The following is a 23,557-nucleotide window of genomic DNA, read 5'->3' on the forward strand; positions in this document are numbered from 1 at the left end:
GGCCCAATCCTACAAGCTCAAAATTATAAAACCCGAGGATAAATAACAGCTGACTGTGAACGAAAATGAAAATTAATGATTCAGGTTGGCTTGACTCAGACAGCCACTTAAATTCTTGGGAGCCTTGCTGTGGTAGCACGTTCATGGGAACATGGGCATTTTGACAGCTCCCCGGTGACCTTCACCTGAGTCCAGGGACAGGGAATTATGGCCTCAGCAGGGCAATCTGAAAGCAATATATTTACAGTTCATAATGTCATTCCCCACAGGCGGTAGAGGGCTTATCAAGCACTAATAAGTATGAAAGCTTCTGTTTCTATATAATAGATTCTACTTTTTAAACATGGAAATGAGTTCTCATATAAAAGTCCCAATGGCATTTTTTTTTTTAGAATTATTACAACGTTTTAAAGGAGGAAATGTTGTTTTTAAACCACCAATTATCATGGTCAAAGAAAAACTAGTGACTTATTATATGAGATAAAAGCCCACCATGTAGTAATCAATACTAATTGCAGCCTCTAGTATTTTATGAAAATGTTATACTTCCACTTCCCACAAATATTCCATCAGTACTTCTACCCAAATCCAAAGAGCATTTGCTTCTATTAAAAATACATTCTGGTCTGAAAGGTTAAAATCCACCTAATTCCAACTTTCACTTGGTTTTAAATTGTCTTTTGCTGCAATGTACTGATACAACAGGAACTACAGAATCACATATGTTCCTTTGTAAGATGATCATTCCTCAAGCAGCTTAATTGTACTGGGAGATTTCACTGAGAGTATAAAATACACCTATTAATGTGATAGAGATCAGAAAGAAAAAAATTCCTAGTTTTATCTCATGAGGATGTACACACTTGCAATAATTGTCAATTCTGCTAACAAGACAGAGTTGTAATGATTAGTGCTGACTGATCTGCATTATGAAACATAAACTCCAATGGATCACATGTCAAGACTTTAGGCAAATTGCAATTTTTTTTCTTTGATTATTAGGAAAAGTGTGCAGGGCAGCCTTAATTTGACTGCAAATGATACTGCAGCACAAATACAACATAGCAAGTACTTGTTCAGTAAAAGCAGACCATGCAAAATAATAAATGAATAACTTGAATTATATCTCATTAAACATTTAAGACAGGATTACATTTAATGATTCAAATCTGATCACAGGATTTGAGCTTATGGCAGGGGGATCAGGCACAAATATGTATGTATCCCAAAATCAACAACCAATCTATTTATTGAAACCCAATCATCCTGAAAAGTCAACAGTCCTGGTCTAGCTTTGGTTTCTAATGTACACACATGGAGTATGTTCCATTTAAATTCTCAGTCATGACTGTATTTGTTCATGTAAATAGCAAAGACAAAGGTTATGAAAAGGATTGTGCGCTTCGATATATTTTTAAGAAGACTAATATTCACCACAAGAACTTTTACTTTCATTTTGGCAATTAGGCTGAAAAAAGAAGTCAGTGTAGTATTGTCAATTTAATGTCTTCAGAGGTCATTCTACTAATCAGTCTCTCTCTTTTCCTGAATTGATTTGTCCTTTTAAAGTCTCTTGCCAAAACTGATTAAAATTAAAACTCAAAATTAGCCAGTGCCCAAAATTTTCCAGATATTATTATATATAGATATTATTATTGTACCTGATCATGCTTATGTGCTCTGGTTTATTTATCATGACAAGTAGTTTCAACATCTCAACTCATCATAATAAGCAGTTCAAAATAAGCCATCTTTGGTATTTTTAGGACGCAGTGTACGAACTAGATACATTGCAGAATGACTGAAACCCTGCTTTGAAAGGTATCGTCTTGCTCTTCTGAACCTCCTCTAACAACACTGACAACATGAACTGAAAAGCAGGAATAGTGCTGGCATTTTCATGTTGCTCTGAGGTGGTCCACAAGCCAAAGCCAAGACTGTGCTGATAACAAGAAACTCATTGATACGGCAGCTATGGATCAAGTGGGGTCATGTAATCTCCCACTGTCTTTCTCTGGCTCGCTCTCTCTTTCTAAGGATGTGTGGGCAACACACAGGTGATCTGAATCCGGGGAGAGGAGAGAAAAAAGCAAAGGCAGGAAATGAGAGGGGAGGGCAAAATGAGTAACACGGAGACAGATGAATTTACTGCATTCAAAGTGAAAGACATTCATTACGAATTCTTTAGCAGTAGAAATAGATTGACTAATAAAGCAGGATGGTTTAAAATGGAAACCTCATGTCTCATTCGAAGCTCCATTGCTGCCATTTCAGCAAATGACATTGCTTCAGAGCTCAAATGGGAATGATAAAGGTGCTGGAAAACCACTGGAAAACCAGCAACTCCATGGCTTCAACATGTGGTTTTAAATGTGTGTTTTTGTTATTGCTGTTGTTTTGTGTATGTCTGATTTGATGGGTTAAATAATGTTTTTATCTGTTTAGTAGCTGATCATTTCCAGACATGCACATCATTATGTGATCAAATAAACATTTAATGTAAAGTTCACATGTAGAAGTAGAATTAGATGTACAATGGAAGTGTTAATAGAGGAAAAGGTTTCAGTGATTTCAGCCAAATTAAAGCATTCACATTCTTTCCTGAGGGAGCTCTTTCAATAAATTGTATAAGGCATTTAACAAGTGTTGAGGCTGAGCTGAAAAAATATGGCAGTGTCACCTTAACATTTCCATTTCAAGGTGACACTGTCATAATTCTAATTTGGGAAAAAATATGAATATAAATACTTCAAATAATATTGCCTTTGGGGAAAAAGGGATGAAAACTCTAAGCCTTGTATTCTTTAAAACAAAGCTGTGATTTACAAAGTATTTAAGGCAAGTCTTATCTGATCCCATCCACAAATTGCTTATTTTCATTTCTGTCATGACTGTTTACATTTTTAATGTGAACTGATAATCAACAACAAAACCCTCAGTCGAGACCATCCCTGAACAATTTGCAACAACTTGCTCTGCCCACAAGGATAAAAATGACAGCGTCCAGCCTACAAATTAGCAAACCCAGGATGTCCTTAAATGCCTTTATCAGAGGAACCGTTTAGCCAACCAGGATCCCCTATTACAAAAGGTATGCTCGGTTAACAAGCAAATGTGAGTGAAAATGAAACTGAGTGATATGAAGTCATATGACAGCAACTGAGAAAATTGTCTCAGATTTGCATATCACAAAACATTAGCTTAACAGTCACCTTCCTCCTGCTAAAACACGAATAAACTATATTGATTGATAGCAGCACATTTTGCCCATTAAAATTCATGAAACCTTTAATCTAAGCCGCAGCAAAATTTCTCTCCACAGTGGAGTAGATATGGTTCTTTTCTTATAATTAATCAAGGGACATGAGCAATTTGTTAAACAAAGATGAGATACCCAAAAATAGAGGTTAATGAGATGCTGCCTAATATGATAGAGGACGTGTTGTATTGTGTATTAATATACTGTTATGCAACCTGCAAATCATATATTACCCCTCTGAATGGAGGAAATATTTTCATACCTGTTTGTAAGAGAGAGAAGCACAAGGAGAACAGGGAAATATTTTATATCAAAAGAGAATACAAGTCCCCTTTTAAAGAATGGTTCTGTCCCTCGGGACATGTTGGTCTTGAGCGTAATGACTCTCAGTGCAGACCTCCTGAGACAAATTGTCACTGACCCCCATGGATTTTCCAGGGCACACTCGATTGGAAATGGACTATTCAATTTCCCACAGGGAGCCTTGCCATTTCCTCGCAATGCATCATTGAAAAGGCATGCACTTTTGGGTTTGGCCAGTCAGACAAAAATATTCACAGAATATTATATCACTAGAGTGAGAACGTTAAAGTTCTAATGTAATTTATTACATTTATTCAACTACTGAGATTCATTAAGGCTAATTTGTTCTGCTATTTTTGTATATTTAATATGTTTCAAATGTGTACTTCATGATATATACTGTACATTTTATAACATATGACAATCTATAAGTAAATTGTGATCACAAATGCATACTTATATCCAGTTTCACAAATAAATACAACCCAACCACAGTGTTCATTAATCTAATAACGTTTTAAAAAGCTTCTTGTGACTAAAAAGGCATGCATTTTTCCCCTGCTGTGTCAAATCGTGATTTAGTTATGTTTGGAGACCCTTCTAACATCCTTCGATCCAAAATGCACGTTGCTTTTATGTGTGTGCCACTCTCCCACTGGGTAAATCCACATGGATGTGCTTAAAAGCTATTAGTCTAAGTGGAGTTATAAGAAGATATTATAAGTCTAAAAACATATAAACAAATCCATGTGTGTCATCTGTGAATAAATGCAAAAAAAAAACCAGAAAGTGTTTTCAGACATTTATATGCACAAGAAGCCTTTCAAATGCGACTTCAAAGGACAATTCCAGCAATTTAGTTTTGAATGAGAGACAGACACTTCCCATGATGCAATTGGACAACTTCCTTTCATGGGACAGACTCTGTGTCACACGGTCACACCCACTACCTGCCAGTACTAAAAGAGATCACAGTAACATTTAGGTCACTTTCCGCGACATTATCGGTTTTAGTGTTTTTTTCATTTGTGACTTTTTTAGAGATTGTTTTCAACCTAAATATGACAACATCCATGAATGTAGCCAACACTTCAACTCTGAAGATTATGAAGTGGATGTGAAAGCTACACCGAAGTCAAGCCCACGAAAAATAATGAGGCCGGTGCGGTTCTAACTTGAAAATATACAGTCTATGTGGAATACATGACATCGATTTAAGATGAGTTCCATGTTTGTAAAACTGACATTTATTCAACTTGGGTGGTATTCATTATTGGACAGATAAATGCACTTATGATGACCATAATTTATTTAAAAATCATCATTTAATCTTGATCTTATCTGCGTATCGTGAAACACACATTTGTCACTACAGTATTAACCATTATTTTCTCTTCATGTGGAACAGTATAATGCCACAACGAGAGGGCAAGAGAGAGGAAACAGTTGTGGGGAGGTGAAATGAATATGTATTGGAATGTGAGTGATTCCATATAAATTAATCACACTGTATCCCTTTTCTCCAACATGTCTGGAAAGTAACATATTGCAGATATTATAATGGGAGAAGATGAATGAACCATTAAAGATGGAGGAAATCACAATCTCTTCAAAGGTAGCTAAGCCACTGGCTTGCTCTCATAAATCACCCACACAAAGCAGCGCTACAGCACTATACGTCGCTCTATAAACATGTATTGTGTACATTTTATTTCATTTTATAATACACGCTGAAAGGATAAATGTGATTTCATACCCTATACGGTGAATCATCACAACACCTGGCAGAATTCCATCAGTGGAAGCCAGTAAAATGGCCATAATCCATGATCTAAAAGCTGAAATATAACTAAACAAACCAACATGCAAAGGATGCATTTCACAGCGAACGGATGAGGTATAGGTATCTCCCTTTTATCTATTTTCTGCTAAGATTCATCCACTCCCTTCTGTGGGCCAAGAAATAGAGTTTTTCATCACTGCAGTCTCTCACTGGCATCGACCAACAGTATTGATCTGGAGCAGATCTCCTTCCACGAGCCAGATGAGCCTTGTTCGTATTGATCCAACCTTTTTATTCTACATTCTCCTTCGCCCTTTCTTTAGGTTGGGAAAAATTATACACCTGTCATCTTTTATAATAAATATTCTTTGGAAAAGGAATTGATAACTATTAATCCAAAGTTTGCTCTTGGATTTTATTATCATGGATGATCTACAGAAGACAAAAGAAATTGTGTTGAAACCTGCCTCCGACTTCAGAAAAACTGTCTGTCATGACAGCTCAGAGATGTGAAGGGATGCTACAATCTGATTGAGGATGCTGACGATGAAGCTGAGACTGGCACAAGAGGCAAAACATGTCTATCAGGGAGCCAGGCAGGCAGGTCTGATATATGAAAATAAATGTTTGCTCGAAACAAATAAACTTAATTTTCTTCAAAAAGAAAACATTCTCATTTAACTTCAGGCAACAGTCTGTGTTTTTTCGTCTTTCACTTCATCACTATTTTCCCTCAGTGTCTATTATAATCGCATGCCTCTGTTTTATAATCCCACTTTATCATGCTTCTCTTTCCACAAAGTACCCCTCTCTCTTTCTCTGCCCATTTCCTTGTGCTCATTCTTTAAATGCCTCTCTCTGTCTGCTTTAAGTCCTTCACTCTCTCTGTGTGTCTTCCTGCCTCCCCCTCAGGAGCAGAATCTGTGGTAATGTACTAATCTGTGGAGCTTTAGTGCAGTCTTGCCAATCTGCCATGTCAAGATACACAAATCTCACTCCAGGCAATTACAGGCCTTTTTACTCTGTACTGCAAAAGAGTCTGTTTCCTCATCTCTGTTGCAGTGAAAACTGCCTCTGTGACCCATCAAGTGCAATTACCTTGTTTGTAACAATCACTGATGGCCCTGGGGTGGTATACAGAGCAAGTAAGCTGGGCAGTGCAGGCATAAAAAAGGTAAATTAGTATGTAGTAAGTAAGCTGTGAGTGCAAAGAAATCTGTGAATTCCATAAGACAATTTGCCATAATGTGGACAATAAAGTTGCTACCTCGATATTCCTGAGTGAATATCGCAAACATAAATCAAAGCAATTTTTTCTACTTTGTTGTAATATTTACATATCCAAGTTTCTTATTTAAGTAAGAGTTCCACTGCAAAGATTAAAAATAAAAAATAACATCTAAAAGAAAACTACAAAATCTGAAATTACTAAAGCGATGGGAACAACTAAGCCTTGGGGAAGGATGGAAATAAAAGACAAAAAACACAGCAAAACAAAATATCTCAATATAACTAACATGCTATGCTTTGCTGTGGAGAGTTGTGGCCTAGGTGGTGCCCGTTTGCCTCCCCTCCCCCAGCCGGCCCTGTGCCTGGTGGACCTATCTTAGCCCAGTCTGGACCTCATTACACTGATGACGACTTATTTATCTATATATATACTATCTAATTATATATTTTATTATTATTACAACCATTATGACTATAGATATTATTTATCTATTTATTTCTTTTCTTTTTTTCTCTTTGTTTATTTGTTCTTCACTTGCCTCAGTAGATATTTTGATTTAACGCATCTACATTTGTGTATGTGTGTGTGTATGTGTGTATGTGTGTACGTAAGCATGAGTTTGTGTATTATTATGTATTACATTTCTGTTTGGATGTATGTGGTTGTGTGTATGTACTGTATATGTGTATATGTTATGATATTTCTTTTGGGGAAATTAGATTGATTCTTCAGTCTTTGGGACATGTCAGTCCCATGGTGTGTGTAGACTGGCAGCCTGGGGGAGCTTTGGCCATATTCCATGACCCCAAGATACGTGAGTGTACATGTATATATGTCCGTATATGATATATGTTGTATATATTATGTCTCAATAAAAAAAAGAAAGAGTTCCATGACATGAAAAGATCAAAAGTGATGCTTCGACAAGTATTGACAGAGTTGGCTGCTGGCTTAGGGAGTACAGGCAAATGCTAGGGGCACTAGGGTACTGAAGAGCAGTATGTACACACGGTGGGTACCTTTGTTAATTATTTAAATCTTCCAACACAACAGGACCTCATGTTAATTGACCTGCTGTGCTTTTGTATGAGCTGTTCCATGCAGATTTAAGTTTATACATTGAGATCATTAATATAGGCTGACTTCCTTATTTTACCTCCAAACCTTGTTTCCTCTGGAAAATCCAAATAAATTATGTATAACATTGTTACAACAATGAACAAAAACAATACAAACAGATAAATACAGCTGTCACACACTACAAACGATATATCCAGTTAATATGCAATAAAAGGTCAAGGACAAAAATCCAGTTATGATGCATAAACAAGCAATCACATGAACCAGGAGTATTATTTTCTTGATTCTTTAAGACTTAAATTCCCCCGTAGTAATCAGTTCTGACAATTTCTGGTCCCTCTGTACATTATTCCAGGAAGAAGGGGCAGCATATTTAAAAGCTTTTTGCCTTATTATGTTCTAACTCTAGGGACCAAGATCTGTAGAACATCATGAGAGCACAGGCCATATTGATTTTGGTTTTTACACATTTATGTACACAGATAAGGAGGAACCAGCCCAGGGAGAGATTTATATGTAAAAGCCAACCAATGCGAAAGTCTGTGGACATATGGCCACTTAGCATCAGCATACAGAGTACAGTGGTGTAAAAAATTGCCACAGCCAGTAATAAAATGTAAAGCACAATGGTATACAGTATCCAACTTCTTTATAGGCACTGGTGAGGTGCATTCATAAAGAGCAGATCCCTGTAGTCCAATAAAGGTAAAAAAAAAAGTTGCTGAAATCAATTGTTTCCTTGTCTAGAGAGAGAAACAGGATTTATTTCTAAAAAAAATAATAATACGTAAACTTATATGTTGTGACCATTTCAATTTCAATCCCTTGAGCTGTTGAGATCTTCGGAAGACTAGATATTAACTCTTTGCCATTTGAAAATAGCATGAATAAAGAGTATCACAAAGATTATTTACATATATGGTAAACAGCAGTGGTCCTAGTATGGAACCCTAGGGCACGCCAGGGAGGAAGGAAGAGGACGACCCAGCAAACTGGACACATAAACTCACAAGTAATTTGAAAACCAATTTACAGTGTGCCCAGATAAGCCAATATTTTATAGTCTATCTGCCAAAGTTACATGGCCAACTGTGTCAAAAGCCTTGGACAAATCAATGAAATGAGCTGCACAATATGTTTTGCAGTTGAGCGCCTAAAAATTTCATTCACCACTTTAATAGCAGCAGTTATTGTGCTGTGTTGTTTTAATGATAATAATCATACTGTATATAGTCAGCAGTAATATGGGAAACAGGTTTTTAGATGTAGCCCTTATTGTTTGCATCATGTACTCACTAACAGGTGTTTAAGTCTCCTCTGAAGTTTAAATCCAACATCATGACTTGAAAACATATTTGGGATGCTGTACAATAAATTTGGGATGCTGTATATCAATGAAGTTGAGTGGATTAACATTTCAGATATTAATATATTATACTGTAGGCTAAATTTTTTCCTCCCAAAGAAATGCAGTTTTCTCCAAAAAGCCAGCTTGGCCTCCTCTCTTGCCTCATGAAACAGATTATGGCTTTTTAAGGGTAAAAGAGTTTAAATTGGATGAGAGGAGACGATGTGAGGGGATTGGATATTAGGTTTATTATTGGAAGTCACGCCAACTCCAACAGTGATTTTTTTTTTTTTCGTTTTTTGGAGGCGGGAAGGGGCGCATTTTCAGATCTCACCTAGGGCAACACCCACGCTAGAACTGGCACTGTGCGTTGGCTTCTCTCTTTGCACAGGTGGCCCTGGCTTCTTGCATATAGTTGGTTGATAATTTAATGCTCCCATTAGCTTAGCCTAGATGTAGGAAATTAGAGGATATTTGAGGTCATGATGTAAGTCCAATGCTTATGTTCAGTGTTCAGCAGGAAGTGTGGTGGATGGATGGGCATCACATCCTAAGTTCATGTGGGTGAGGTGAGTTTGTATTCTGTTACAGATAAATAATTATAATTTCTCTAACCTTAACCTATTATTTTAGTTACCTTACCTTAACCATACCTTCACAATTCTACAATAAACTATGGTTTTCCTAACCTCAACCATACTGTAGTTGCCATTCACAGATATCATAGAAAGAAAGTATTTTTAAAATGTTGGTATTGAACGTTAAAAATATTGTCACTGGACATGATCCAGGATTTTACAGAATTGTCCAATATCAAGGTTCCTGTCTGATGATAGGGATGTTCTGCTAGAGTCTTAAAGACAGGGATGCACTGACCCCACTTTTCTTCTCGCAATAGTTATTCTGATTTTTCATTTAAAATCTTTACTCCTTACTGTGTGAAACTGACAGTAAACATTCTTCAATGTGTCACGTTATGAGGCTCTAATTAAGCATCACACTAAAGTGGGAATATTTATACACCAAAATATTTTCTAGGATAATCAAAATTTCAGTTTTATTGTTCTGGAAAGTTTCTAAGATTGGCTAATCCATTCTAATTAGTATCAAGGACAATATCAACGTATCTGATCACTGCAAAGACTACTATTTGAGTATCACCTGCCTGTTCAACCAAATGATCATATCCTGTGCAACCACTGTTGTATATTACAACAGCAGTTATTCATCACCATTTTAACCTCACCGTCATAATTTTCTTTCACATTTCTGTTATGTGGGAACATGAGTAATTATATGAGTGAAATTAGTTTTGATAGCATTTCAGTGGCATTCACTTGACTGGATGCATATACATGTGGATACTTGATTGTTTGTGCAGTTATCTACCAATTCCTTTTAGACAGAGCAACATAAACACTTCTTAGTATCAGCCCAGAGGGGTCATTGCCTGCAGCTGATGAGTGTTTAGTGCAGATATAACTGTAATGTCAGTATTTTAATGCTTTTTTTGGGTGGGTGGGTGGGGGGGTCCATTATAAAATTTTTGCCATTTAAAGATATTCAATATTTGCCTTCTTTTAGTTAAATGATTCACGTTTAAGTAAGGGATGAGCTTTGAAAAATAGGTCAGTCATCAACAGAAATATTTGCTTCTCCATACAAAAATAAAGGTATGTTTAAATGACTTCTTAATAACTTAAAACCTTAAACTGAGCAAAACTGTGACACTTGCAAGATAATGCCATGGTAAACATTTTCTTTCATCCCCAAGTTTATGTGTTAGTAAGATAATCTTTAAAGAGCTGTTTGACTATAGCCCCTTTCACACATGCATTGCAACCCAAGAAATTGTCCAGAGTTCATATGTAAAAACAGCTTATGACAGAAATTGCAACACAACACTGAAATATAAGGCAGGTCATATTTGGAAAGCTATGCCTGCTGGAGGAGAGAGGCTTTACACAGGATGTCTTTAAGAGAATGTTGTTTATCATAAATCACCTTTTCAGCTCATTTGGCCACCAAAACATAACATATAAACTACATTTTCACAGTCATTCCTGATGGGTAAAAAAAAGACCAACTGATTTGTATGCACTATGAGCTTCAGTCAGACTCTTGCGTTCGGGTTTTCAGAGCAAATAGCGATGACGTTACCCAAATGCCAAGACCTAGATAAACTCAATGGAGTTTTTGGCTGGACCGCAACAGCGGGGCCAGCCCTATAAATGCAAATGTCTGTCCCTGACTGACTGACTGACTGACTGACTGTGTGACTGAGTGATGAAATAAAATTCATCAGTTGCCTCAGCTGAGGGTCGCAACTTCCTGTATCCATCATTTCAAATTAAAAGCCCTCTAGTGTTTCATACACAGTCCAGCCATATACTTGGTTTTGACCTAGACTCATTGTTGAAAATTCTGAGTCAGCTTCTCAAACAACAATTCCACTGACATTTTACATAATGGGAGTCCAGACGACCACTCACTGTAAGGTGTTATTAATTCTAAGTATGCCCTCTAGGAGATGTATGAATCAACACAGTCAGAAATGAGCACTCAGTGGCACCCTCACTTAAAGTAAGGGCGTCTTGGCGCGAAGGCTTTCTTAATTCTGACCATACCATTCACCTCTCATATTCATGTTTATTCAAAAAGAAATGACTGAAAGCAGATATGCTTGATATCTAATATTAGAGCTGAGCAATTGTTATTTAGGGGGAGTCAATGGAGCTGAAAGGATTTCACTGACAGTCCTCCAGGTTTCATGTGAAGCAACAAAGCCAACATCTGTTGTTGATTCAATGCACACCACATGGTATTGTGTTATCTGTCGGATAAAAACAGCAGACAAGTCTTGACAAGGTGCACTCTGACATGCCGTTCCACATTATTTAAAAGAACTTGTTGGGTTCTCATTGCAAAGGTTCCATGTGACTCAGATGGGCTACTCTTGGTTAAAGCCATTATCCTATAAGTCCATCCTATAAGTAAGATCCAAATGTCCAGTAATAATAGTTTGACAAATCTTTCCATTGCTTGTTGTAACAGTCCCTGCTTCTGACTGACATATACCTGTACAGTCACATATGTAATATGCAAGTATGTTGCAATAATGTGACAGCTGGCAAACTGTATCTGTCGTCTCACAAACCTGTCAACCTAGCTATAAAGGGAAGAGGGAATGTAGAACCCTTACTTGAGCCCAAATTTAACCAACGCACTGCTCTGCCGCATTTTCTTCACTTGCTGTTCTGACACTCTCAGCTTGTAACAATGCCAAACCACACCAAACAATGGAAACGATTCAGAATCCGAGTCATTTCCTCTATTGCAGGGCAGTTTGCTGCAAGCGCTGTCAGAAGAAACTGAAGCCAAGAAATCACTCCGAAGCACTCTGGCATTTTATCAGTGAACTAGGATTACAACAAGTACTTTTATTTTTTTTGGTTACTTTGATCATTTTAAAATCCATAACATCTTCCTTTAATGGCTGTAAGATGACATCAAAGTCACTTAAATGTGATTCTCACCAGTAAAATGTGAGACTTGGATACAAATCCTAGTTGCAGCACATTTCAGAAACAACTGACATACATGAGGAATATCCGAGCCATGGCTGATGATGGGAAGTGTAATCCTTTCAAACTTGTCACAGAGAATATGTAACTTAAGCAGAGCAAGCTGGATAGCAGGATGAAAGGTTACAAGGCCCAGAATATTGCAAAATCATACAGCCTGTCAGTGTTGCTATTTTTTTTCAAGTGTGTGAGTTTAAGCATCAAATGATGGAGCTGTTAAAACGTTGGCGAAATAATGCTTCATTAGGACCTTTGCAGTCATGCAGATGGTAAAAGTTTGCATAATATTGGACATAAAAGCATCTCACAGATTTTATATAGAAGTAAACGGGCGGCACTTCAAAAACCCACATACTGTATGACACTAGCAATGAAACTGAGCAACAGCACTTGTTTATCACAAGAGATTTATATAACATTGGTTTTTGTCCTGGACATTGAATTTTAATATATATTACATGCACTTAAGCATGTTATTGATTTATTTGTATTTCTAATGCTAATGTACTGTATGTAAATATATGTGTATGTAAATATGTGTAGAGCAAATTGTGTTGATGGCATTGTTTTTGTCTTATATACCTTGGGTTTTATTCATAAAACATATAAACAACACAGGTAGATTTATCACTACAAAACATACACAGACAAATTGTTGTTCTTCATATGTCAACCATATGAATTTGTACAGTTAAAGCCCACAATCCTCAGTGGATTTGGTGTATGTGAGAACATGAGTAATATCCACACCTTACCGCCTACAACTACAATGGCTATGACTGTAAATGTGTCATGTTTGATAATTTGATGTTCAATTTCCATGTCAGCTCATGCAACTCTAGCAGAAGATTATAAGATAAAAAAATATACCTGCAGGCCTGCAGGCACCAGCACTTGTGGCATGTGAAGCTGATTGGTGCTGTATGAGTACTAACTTACTATTTGAAGACATGTGCAGTGTGTGTCATGTGTGACACCCACTTGATGGCTGTGGTGTACTGGCTTTCTGTTTTATAAAAAAGAGGAATAGTGCTTTTTTTTTTTTTTTTTTTTCTTACATCCATTTAATTTGACATGTAAAATGTAGCACATCATGAGCAAACAAGCTAGAAAAGGGATCTGCTTGCCCACTTCACAGAAATCCCCAAAATGTGCAGGGTATAATGAAAAGGGACAATTTCCATCTTTAGAAAGTGAAAGCAATTACATTAGAAAGTATACTAATTTAGAAATAGCCCATTTGTACCTGTAAGCCTGTCTGCACAGCCTCCAGTTCCTCTTAAGCTGCACATGGCAGTTCATTGTGTTGACAGCAATTAAATACCCTAGTGATTTGTGTGCCAGCGGTATTATGACTTATCCTACTGTATGTCCTGAACTGGATGGAAACGAGGTTTTAGGAATCCAGTCAGTACACCAGCTAAGAGTAGCACACATAAACTAGCCCATTCTCAAAGGACCGCAGTCCATGAAACAGAGGATAAACCATACAAGTGGTTAACGTGACACAAGAGGACCTCAAGGGGGGCCAACATAATACACAATATTCTCTAAGGCTTAAAGCAGACAATGAATACAGGCAGTGTCCTCACTCCTAGATTTAATACTCAAGTGGGGATATGTGTTTGTGACCACACAGTACATAACTGGACTGTGTATGTTACACACTGTACAACACAGGGGACAACTAACCATGGCCCAAATTAGAAGCACTGTGCTACGTATGTCAGATTTGTGCCTCATCAGCATTGTCTCAATCTCTCCCTGTGGCTTGCCTTCTGCCACATGTAAGCATGTTTGGTTTAGTGTAGTAAAAAACCTGTGGGCGTATATGAAGCCGTATACTGTATGCTACAGACACCTACAGACACTAGTCATAGACTGCTCATTTTAGCCAGCATGACCAGATTTATTGTACTTATTGTCATTCTTGTGCATAAAATATTTACACAAATGCATAGTGTGACTTATTTATATTTCACATTGCAAAATGCTGTTGCAGTTGGAAAACTGGCATATTGGCATACTGGTTGTATTTACACTAAACGCTGCACAAAACAGTGATTTCTGGGTTGTTGTTTTTTTTAACATAATTGGGTCACTCATAACAATTCTGATACTCCAAGGATTTTTCAAAACCAGCTAGCTTCAAGAAATTAACAGTTGTGGAATCACCTACAATAGTGATTTTCTAATACAAAGTCAGAAATATCGAATTGCATTCGCTGTATGTCACAATGTTAAGACTTGTGTTCAAATCCTCATGTGAATCTCATTCAGGATACTCATCTATAAGGAAAAACCTTCCACCTAAACAATTCATGAACTGTAAAGGTTTCATTCTCATAGTGTTAGATGGATCTCTCTCTCAGGGGTGTGTAAAGCCAATGTGTATGCATCAATTTGCAGAACCATAAGCAACCAGTAAGACTATAGAAGTGACACTTACCTTAGAACATCGAAAATGACAAATCCGACACATACACAACTTATAATATCATTTTGTGTGTGTTTTTGTGTGTGTTTGTAAGAAACACATTACACTAAATGTTATATGTGGATATATCAACAAAGCTAGCAGCTGAATATCTGACATTTGAGTAGCTACAATTCTTATTCACATCGAAGAAAGCAAAGTCTCACACTTCACATCCACAGCGCAGTTTGGAGACTTACCTGTTCAGATGATGCTTCACAAGTATGACAACATTTAACATAATACAATAGTTTCTATTGGTGTAAGGAAATAGAAATGTTGCAAAACTGCTTACAAGAATTTGCAAAACTAGGAAACTAATAACATAGTATATGTCAAAGCATCAACAGGAGCAAGCAAAATCAATTAATATGTTGTTTTTTTTGTGGAACACCTGAATGTCACAGTGACACTGTTTACACTTGGTTTTAAAATGCATCTTGGGCAATCGAGTCGCAATTGGACAGCACTAAATACAAGTGTAGACGACCACTAAGATGCATTGTGATCCGATCACTCAAACCACTTGCCGAGGTGGTCTGGGACACATCTGACCACATATCTTTTGTAGTGTAAATGGTAACGTGTCCTGATGTGTCCCGAACAAGGATGTAACAGGAAAATACATCATCAATGCAGGATGTGGTGGTTGTTTTGGTGACAGTGTGCCAACGCCAAAATCCTCCCAATCTGTTGGAATAGCCCCTACATGTGTATTAGTTCTTGAAACATTTTTCTTTTTTTAGCTAGCCCATGCGAAACAAATCTGCTGCTTGTCTGCCGACAGACGGACGTAATAACTGTGCGCAGGACCATTGGACCTTCTAGCAGAAGTGATGTAGGCAGTAACGAAATCTGAACACAAGAGGTCAGCTTGACACCTTGGAGATGCATGATAGACACAGGTGTGAACGGCGATGTGTCTCGGCTGTCCACTTGTGTTCGGATCACTGAAAAGCATGTTAAAACCAAGTGTAAACAGCCTCAGTGTTACAAATTTGAAATTATGCTGCATTATAATCATCTCCAATTAGTAAACCACACAAATTCACATTCAAGTTCCCCACACCTCAGCAAGCTAATGATGACTTGCTACATTTTTGCTTTGCTTGATCAACCAACTTGAAAGAATCAAAGTTTTACCTTGAATGCTCAGTAGGGACCTTAGAAGCCAAGCTTCCCCTCTCTGCCCTGAGGAGGAGAGTCAAATGGCAAAGATCAGAAGTCCACTTACCCCAAAGGGAGAAGAGGTGAGGATCACAGCCAGGATGCGAGGCCCACAACACTATGATCAAGCCTCACCCGTAACCCCAAACCCATTATCTGAACAAAAAGAGTGTAGTTACCCCTGGGGTGGTGGTGGTGTACTGGAACTAGGACAGAAGCTATTGTGTTCATATGCCCACGTGAGTCTCATTTATGATTCCCATGCATCAAGCAGAAAAGAAACAGGTGTCACAGCTTAAATGTGTGAATGCAAAGCGAAAGCGGCACCTACCTTGAAAAGTTTTCAATAATAGTTGAGAGAGTATTTTTTATAAATGCCAATGACTTTATATACTTCATATAGCATGAGTATATAATGCCACAAACACTGCTGCCATAGTATAATGAATTCAGATAATTAAAATGGTTGTACCTTTACTTTTACCTATGAGATTTGATGAAATGTTCCATGAAGAAAGCAGATTCCAGACAAAAAGAGAGGACAAAAGGAGAGGAGACACCGATAAGTGTCATGGTCAAGTTGGAAAAGGACAAGAGGACAGGAGGAGAAAGAGGCTTGATGGCAACATATATGTGCAAATATAAGAGAGGAATTGTGTGACTGCAAATGGGACTAACAATGGAACGTGAAAAGAGAAGAGCAATACTTCACATCCCTGCTCTGCTGCATGATAAGGATATGCAGTAGCCACACAAATGAAAAGATGAAGGTAGAAAGGACAGACCGTCTGTACAAACGCTCGCAACATGCGTTAGAGTGGTAAGGATAGATGAGATTTATCTTTAAAAGTCATTGAGCTATTTTCCACCACCATGCATTATACCCTAAAAATGCTAATGTAAATGTCCCTTTTTTCTAACCACATTATCATAAACATCAGAATGTACAGTAGTTGTGAATAATTAAAAAGAAAGAAAATATGGAACGAAATGACACAGCTACCCAGCAGAGTGGGGAGTAGAAAGCAAAATGAGCCTGAAAAAGGGGTCATATGGAGAAAAAAAAAAAAAAAAAAAACTCAGTGGGAGAATGAAAATCAACTAGGTCATTCAAAATAAGTGAAATGACAGCCCATATTTGAAGCTTCAAGCCTGAGCATCACACAAGAGTCAGAGACACGCACATTTCTGAGCACAATGGGAGCAGGAGGGACAATGGAGGAATGACGGGAAAAAGGAACAGAGGTCATACCTTGGTCGCCCATCATCAGGTGTGCCAGACCTTAAAGGAAAACAAGAGCACAGTCAGCAGAGAACAAGGGATCATGGGAAGCTGTGTGACACTGACACGCAGGCATCTTTTTTTTAGAGTAGATGTCTGTGTTTACTTGAGGAGTGCTGGGATAGGGAAGAGTGGGACGGAAAGAAAGAGGAGGTTGCACAGACAGGGTTAGCACGATGAGCATTCAGCCAACCAAAGAAGGTTGTAATGCATCATCAGTCACTTACTAGACATCATTCAGAAATATAAAATTCAAGTTGATTTTTTTTTTTTTTTTACCAAGATGAGAAGTGCAAAGAATATCATCCCACCTAACTCTGAAGGAGCAAAATCTGATACAAATATAGCTGAATACAGTTTTCCTTTAAAAATTGCAACCTATCCACAAAACATTTGAATCATACTTCAGATAACTATACAGATATAAAAGATGAATGGACTTGATCTGGCAGTTGCACCATTTTGAGTACAGATTGCTTAAATTAACAGTTTAATTGTATTACATTCATTCCAGTTTAATAAATATGCACTCAAATGACTCATAACAATATATTGTATGAACCATGAATACTAACTGCTTTGATTGGCTGGTGGCTCCATCTCATTGAAATAAGTCAAAAGGCATTCAGGTGACAGTTTAACACTTAAAACCTGGATATTAACATATCTGGCAGCTAGGTGGTTAGCTTCCTGGTCAATGCAAACTGCTATTATATGAAGAGGTTTTAGTTTAGCTGCCAACTAATAAATTTGAGGGCTTTATGTTAGTTAGCTCTTCTCTCTGCCACAGTAAACTGTCTGTGTTTGAAAATATGGGTGATTTCAGCTACAGATGGAATCCTTAAACCTTCTTGCCAGTAGAAAGCACTGTGTCAAGAGCCTCACTAGAAATGGTTATGGGCTTTATGTCAGCACTTCCCAACAAGGCATTACTCATATTTCAATGACATAAAAAATGCATACCTCCTAAACTGTTGCCTCTCACCAAGCATCTGCTTATGGTAGCAATCACCACGACTAAACAGTAACGTAATGTGTTACATTGTGTGGCAAGTAAAAAATAATTCAGTATACTTAACATGGAATATGGGGCGCTGATTCAACTTATCAGTATAATGATTTTTTTATTAACTTGAACAGTTGATGTTGTTCTGTTTTTCTGCACCTACTGTAATGTATGGTTAGTGCAATCTAAAAATGATGGCTGTGTATACGGCAGACTTTTTTAAGAATAGTTTTATTATAGTATTTCTCAACAAAGCCTTTCAAGATGATTTTTAATTTAGGTTGCCTATTTGATCTTATAATGTTTTACTATTTATTTCTTACTGATTGATTTGGTTAACTAGGAGTTGACAGTCCATCTTGATTTTATTGCTGATGTCCTATTTCCTGCTGTTTTTGTTATTAAGGCCATCAAACTAAGCACCGATTCACACCTGATATAATAGGTAAATGCAATTATCTGCAGTTAACTGGCTGGTGGAAAAGAAAACCAGCAGGATTTTGAAGCCTGGGGACCAGCACTGGGAACCACTGGGCCAACAAATCAAATAAGGTGTTGAATCATGGGTTATATATAGTTACAAAGCTAAGTCCATACCCTTCATAACTGAACAAAAGACACAATTTAGGTAATAACTAGTATGTCATATATATAATTATTGCAATGAAGTATATGATTCACTCATACATTACGTGTGACAGAAGCAATTTATCTCGTTTCATTTCCCCTCTAAAAGGAGGAGGCAAAGCAATATAATATTGCTCACTTCAAATACTAAAAAAATGTTAAATGATGAAAGAAAATGGGATTTGCTTATGTTTTGGCTGTGATATTTTTTTTTGAAAATGAACATAAAAGCTCCATATTAAAGAATGATGAAAACCTGATTAATCAGACTTACCACTTCAATAATACCAATACCATTACCCAACATTAAAACATTTGCTTACATTTATTTGATGAGCCTTGCCCATGAGAATATGAAGGCATACAACATTTTGCAAGAATGGAAACCAGTGATCACAGTAATATACCCACCTTCGGTATAGTTGTCTTCTGGAAGCACGGACAGGCAAAGAGAAAGAGAGGAAGACATTCATTAAGCAGCATGCAGACTAATACTGGCCGTTGCATGTCGTCACCATGCAAGGCATTAAACATCACATGCAAGTGACCTATTGTAACCCCTACAGAGGAAATGCTGGTTTATGCATAGGCTTTTCCTGTCTTTGCCCGCGCACTGACCTGAAATACAGGACAGAGTTGTAACTGAATGAGCTTGGCCCTTCTGAATATTTGATATAACCTTGAAGAATAAATTTCTCCCAAACAATTATTTGCTGGTGGCAGAAAAAACCAACATCAACATTAAAAGACTGAAGAACCAGTATTGATTATGAGGCATGAGCTGCTGAGGGGCTATAAAGCACATCTTGAGGCTTGAGGCTGGTTCATCATGTTGCGTTAGACTCATTAAATCTTTCATTTATTTGGCAGTTTGTTTGTTTGTTTTTTAACATGATGGACTTTGGGTATCAACAACTATTTAATTCAACAGACTCAATGGAATATCTGAGCTGTTTTCTTTTTTCTTAAGTGAAGCTGCAAGGCATTAAACATCACAAGCTGCATATGGTGAAATGCACTGCAAGAGAAAATAAACTAAATAAATAGAGTTGGCTGTGGTAAAGCAATGCCTCTGAGGTTTCAGAATGGGCTGTGGGGTCTAGTGTTACTAGAATTCTATTCAGGTGATTTTGTCACAGTATTGAAAGCAATGACCAGTGAGCCGATATTGGCAATGCAAAAAGGAGATTGCCTTCCAAATGAAATTGCCCTAACACTAATTTTGGCAATCACAGTGAGGTTTGTGGAAGTGAGGAAAACTGCCATGTGAAATATGTCACTCGAATAAAGGAGACTGAGAGAAGAATTACATGTTGGTAAAAGCAAACAGGTGTGGTAAACATCATGCTACCAGTGGGAAAAAAAAATTGGTTTGACAAAATGGTGTGACTGGAAACGTGCAAAAACAATTAAATGAATGTGTAGGGCCCATAACCTGCCTATAAAAAAGAACAAAAAATAGTCAGTCAGTCATCATATATATATATATATATATATATATATATATACATACATACATATACATATATATATGTACACACAGTATATTGGTATATAAGAACAAACTGATCATTAGTCTCTAGGTATTTATGATTACCTTTTTTGACTTTTCACTTAAACAATAATGAACTGAAATCATGAAGACACTAACATGCAATGTCTAAAGGTCCTGAAATCAATTCAGTTATTGTAACCATGCGGCCAGACTGGCACCAAAGCCTAATTTCCACTACAAAACAAATTCCTACCTCTTTAAAATGGTTTCTTGCCCAGATTCAAGCGGTTATTTGACCAAATAACTTACCATCACCACTGGTTCCCCTTCCAAATCAGACACCATGCACAAAACCAATCCAAATCATCATTTTGTGAACAAATTACAAGACAATAAAACAGTTCACTGCTTCAGTTAGCATGACAAGTTAACATGACCAATTTAGTTAAATTTTGTGAATTTTGGTCTATAGACATTTTGTAATAGTGGTTGATGACACATGATCAATTACAGTAGTGTCTCATTTATCTATGCCCTTCAGGAATGGAGAATATTTGGGAAATGTAATGTTTTATAGTTTTTGAAAAAAATAATTATAATTGACATAACATGAAATTTGCACACACAAATGCATATTCATGTATCATGTGGATTGCATTCCTAATTTCAAATGTTTGGACATCTAGATAAATGAGATTGTGAAAGAGAATAGAAAGTGCACTTTGTTCACAAAGTTCAGCTTGATGATGAGAAGCACGCTGCTGAAAAAGCATTCTGACAAAGCAAAGCATGAAGCTGGTAGCTGTTAAGTGACCACATGAGAAGAGAAAAGTAAAAGAAACAAGACCCCAAAGACTGACAATGACTTAGACATTCTACCACAATAATTAATAATCATCTCATTATAGTATTCATTACACTGCATTTAAATGAGTGACATGTTTAAGAGCACTATTTTGATATTTTAAGATTGTGTATAAGGTAATTGTACAATTAACATTGTATTATAGTGATTCCCTTCCTCTAATTACTAGTAATCAAAACCAAATTAAAATCTTATTCAGATGTACAATGCCTATTTTATCCTGATATTTAAGTACAGCTTGGGAGGCATGCAGTCTATACTTTACTATGCTTTTATTTAATCTGATCTGAACACATAGTGTTAACAATGAAGGATCAACGACACCTTAAATCTCAACAGGGGGGAAACAGATACACAGTAGATAGAAAGAGAAATTTTCTAATTCTGAAATACAGTATATAAGAAAATAATAGATGGGTTGTACTACAACCATTTATGCAAATTGTGTCCAGTGGTGTAAGTAATTCTTTTGGATCCAACTTCTGCAATCTTTAGTGACCACAATTGAGGTTTCATTTGGTAGTATTCAGAAGAAAAGAAGCTTTCCTCTAACAGCAGTATCACCTGACAGGAACCATTAAAACAAGCGCCCTATCACATACACACACACTTTCTTTCACAAATGTACCCAGCTGGTTACATCCTAATCCAGAGACGTAAATCCATTTAATCCCCTTGACAAAGTGATCCCAGTGCTATTGTGCTGGTAACACTACACCAAAATGCACTTAACTGTCTATCAGACGATCTGCATCTCTGATGATCTTGTGCTGCTGATCGTGGTTGAACAGCAGCACACGGTGTACAGCTCGTGGAAAATAATTACATTAAAATTCAAGTTGAAGCCTCACTGAATGAAACATCTGGTGTGCAACAACAGAAAAAAAATCAAAGAAGATTAATAAATTTACAAATCTTTTTTTTTTCTTCCTGAAGACATGACGCTGCAACACAGCCTCAACCTTCATATCGCCTTCGACTGTGAGCTCAAAACTGTGACAACTGATTCATGCCAAAGTGACAGTCAGTAGAAAGCCAAACTACCATCACTCAATCCACCATTATACACCACGCTCCCCACCATCAGCCAGCTCGACAAAATGTCATTAAGACATCCATGTCTGTCCTGCAATATGTCTGAATGCTGTTGGGTGAAGAGACGTGTGTAGAGCAGGGAAGTGCACTATGGGTGACGTTACATTTCACATAAAAGAGCATGTGTCACATCCACTAGACACAACATCCAGCAATGGATACAATTCATTTTCCATCTTCCATCTGACACTTTTAGAACATCCTGTCTGCTTGAATCAACCTTCAGTCATCTCCTAATGTTATGAGTAATACTTTAGGTATATTGGAATACTTTCTATGTCTCTATTATTGTTTAAGCTGGATTTATTAATTCAGAATTCATGAGGTATATATTTTAAACTCTTAACAAGCACTCCCCAACTAGCTTGAAAGTAACACACCCAAAATTAAATGACTACTGACCTTGAACCCTTTTGTTTACAGCCATAATGCTGGTCTCCTCTAACATGGAAACTCTTTGTAGTTTACTATCTAAAAGTCAGAATTTATGTAAATGATACTGAATCCAATTTACAGAGGTATAAATGTGGTAAAAATGTAAGGTTTTGTATGCACTCCTGTTACAAAATAAGCAACTGTTGTCGCAGTGATATTGGGATCCTAAAATTAATTTCAGAGATAGAATCATGAAGCTTTGTGCTTTCACACTATGTTTGAGTAAGAACTGCATGCCATCTCAAATAAAGTAACAACCCCCCACCCAGCCTGTATTCAGAATGCTGCTTATTAATATGCTCTAGAGGCTCCTGGTCCACACCAGAGAAACATCTAGACACATTTTTTAAATTCTTAACTTTAAGACAATGAGCAATCATACAGTTTCAATAATTGCCTTTTAATAATTGGTTTCTGTTTAAAAAAATTATTTCAGCAGCCTGTTTTAAGCAGTAGTGGACTCAGGCTCTCTGAGGGGCAAGGGCAAAAAAATATAAGGGGCACCTGGTACATTTAATGGG

At 37.1% G+C, this 23,557-nt stretch overlaps 1 protein-coding gene across 6 annotated transcripts in view; it reads right to left on the bottom strand.

The window, feature by feature from the left end:
* The window catches only part of LOC122996819 (neurexin-1a-like), a 269,296-nt gene that overhangs the window by 226,527 nt on the left and 19,212 nt on the right, over window positions 1–23,557 (bottom strand). For all 6 annotated transcript variants that reach the window (XM_044372532.1, XM_044372530.1, XM_044372527.1 and 3 more), the window contains exons 3-5: window positions 19,558–19,575; window positions 17,484–17,513; window positions 16,208–16,255 (exon numbers count right to left, since the gene is read on the bottom strand). In XM_044372532.1, coding sequence (XP_044228467.1) covers window positions 16,208–16,255; window positions 17,484–17,513; window positions 19,558–19,575 — 96 coding nt within the window. The remainder of the gene's footprint in view (window positions 1–16,207; window positions 16,256–17,483; window positions 17,514–19,557; window positions 19,576–23,557) is intronic.

Source organism: Thunnus albacares, chromosome 14, assembly GCF_914725855.1.
Source record: "Thunnus albacares chromosome 14, fThuAlb1.1, whole genome shotgun sequence".
NCBI classification, from domain to species: Eukaryota; Metazoa; Chordata; class Actinopteri; order Scombriformes; family Scombridae; genus Thunnus; species Thunnus albacares.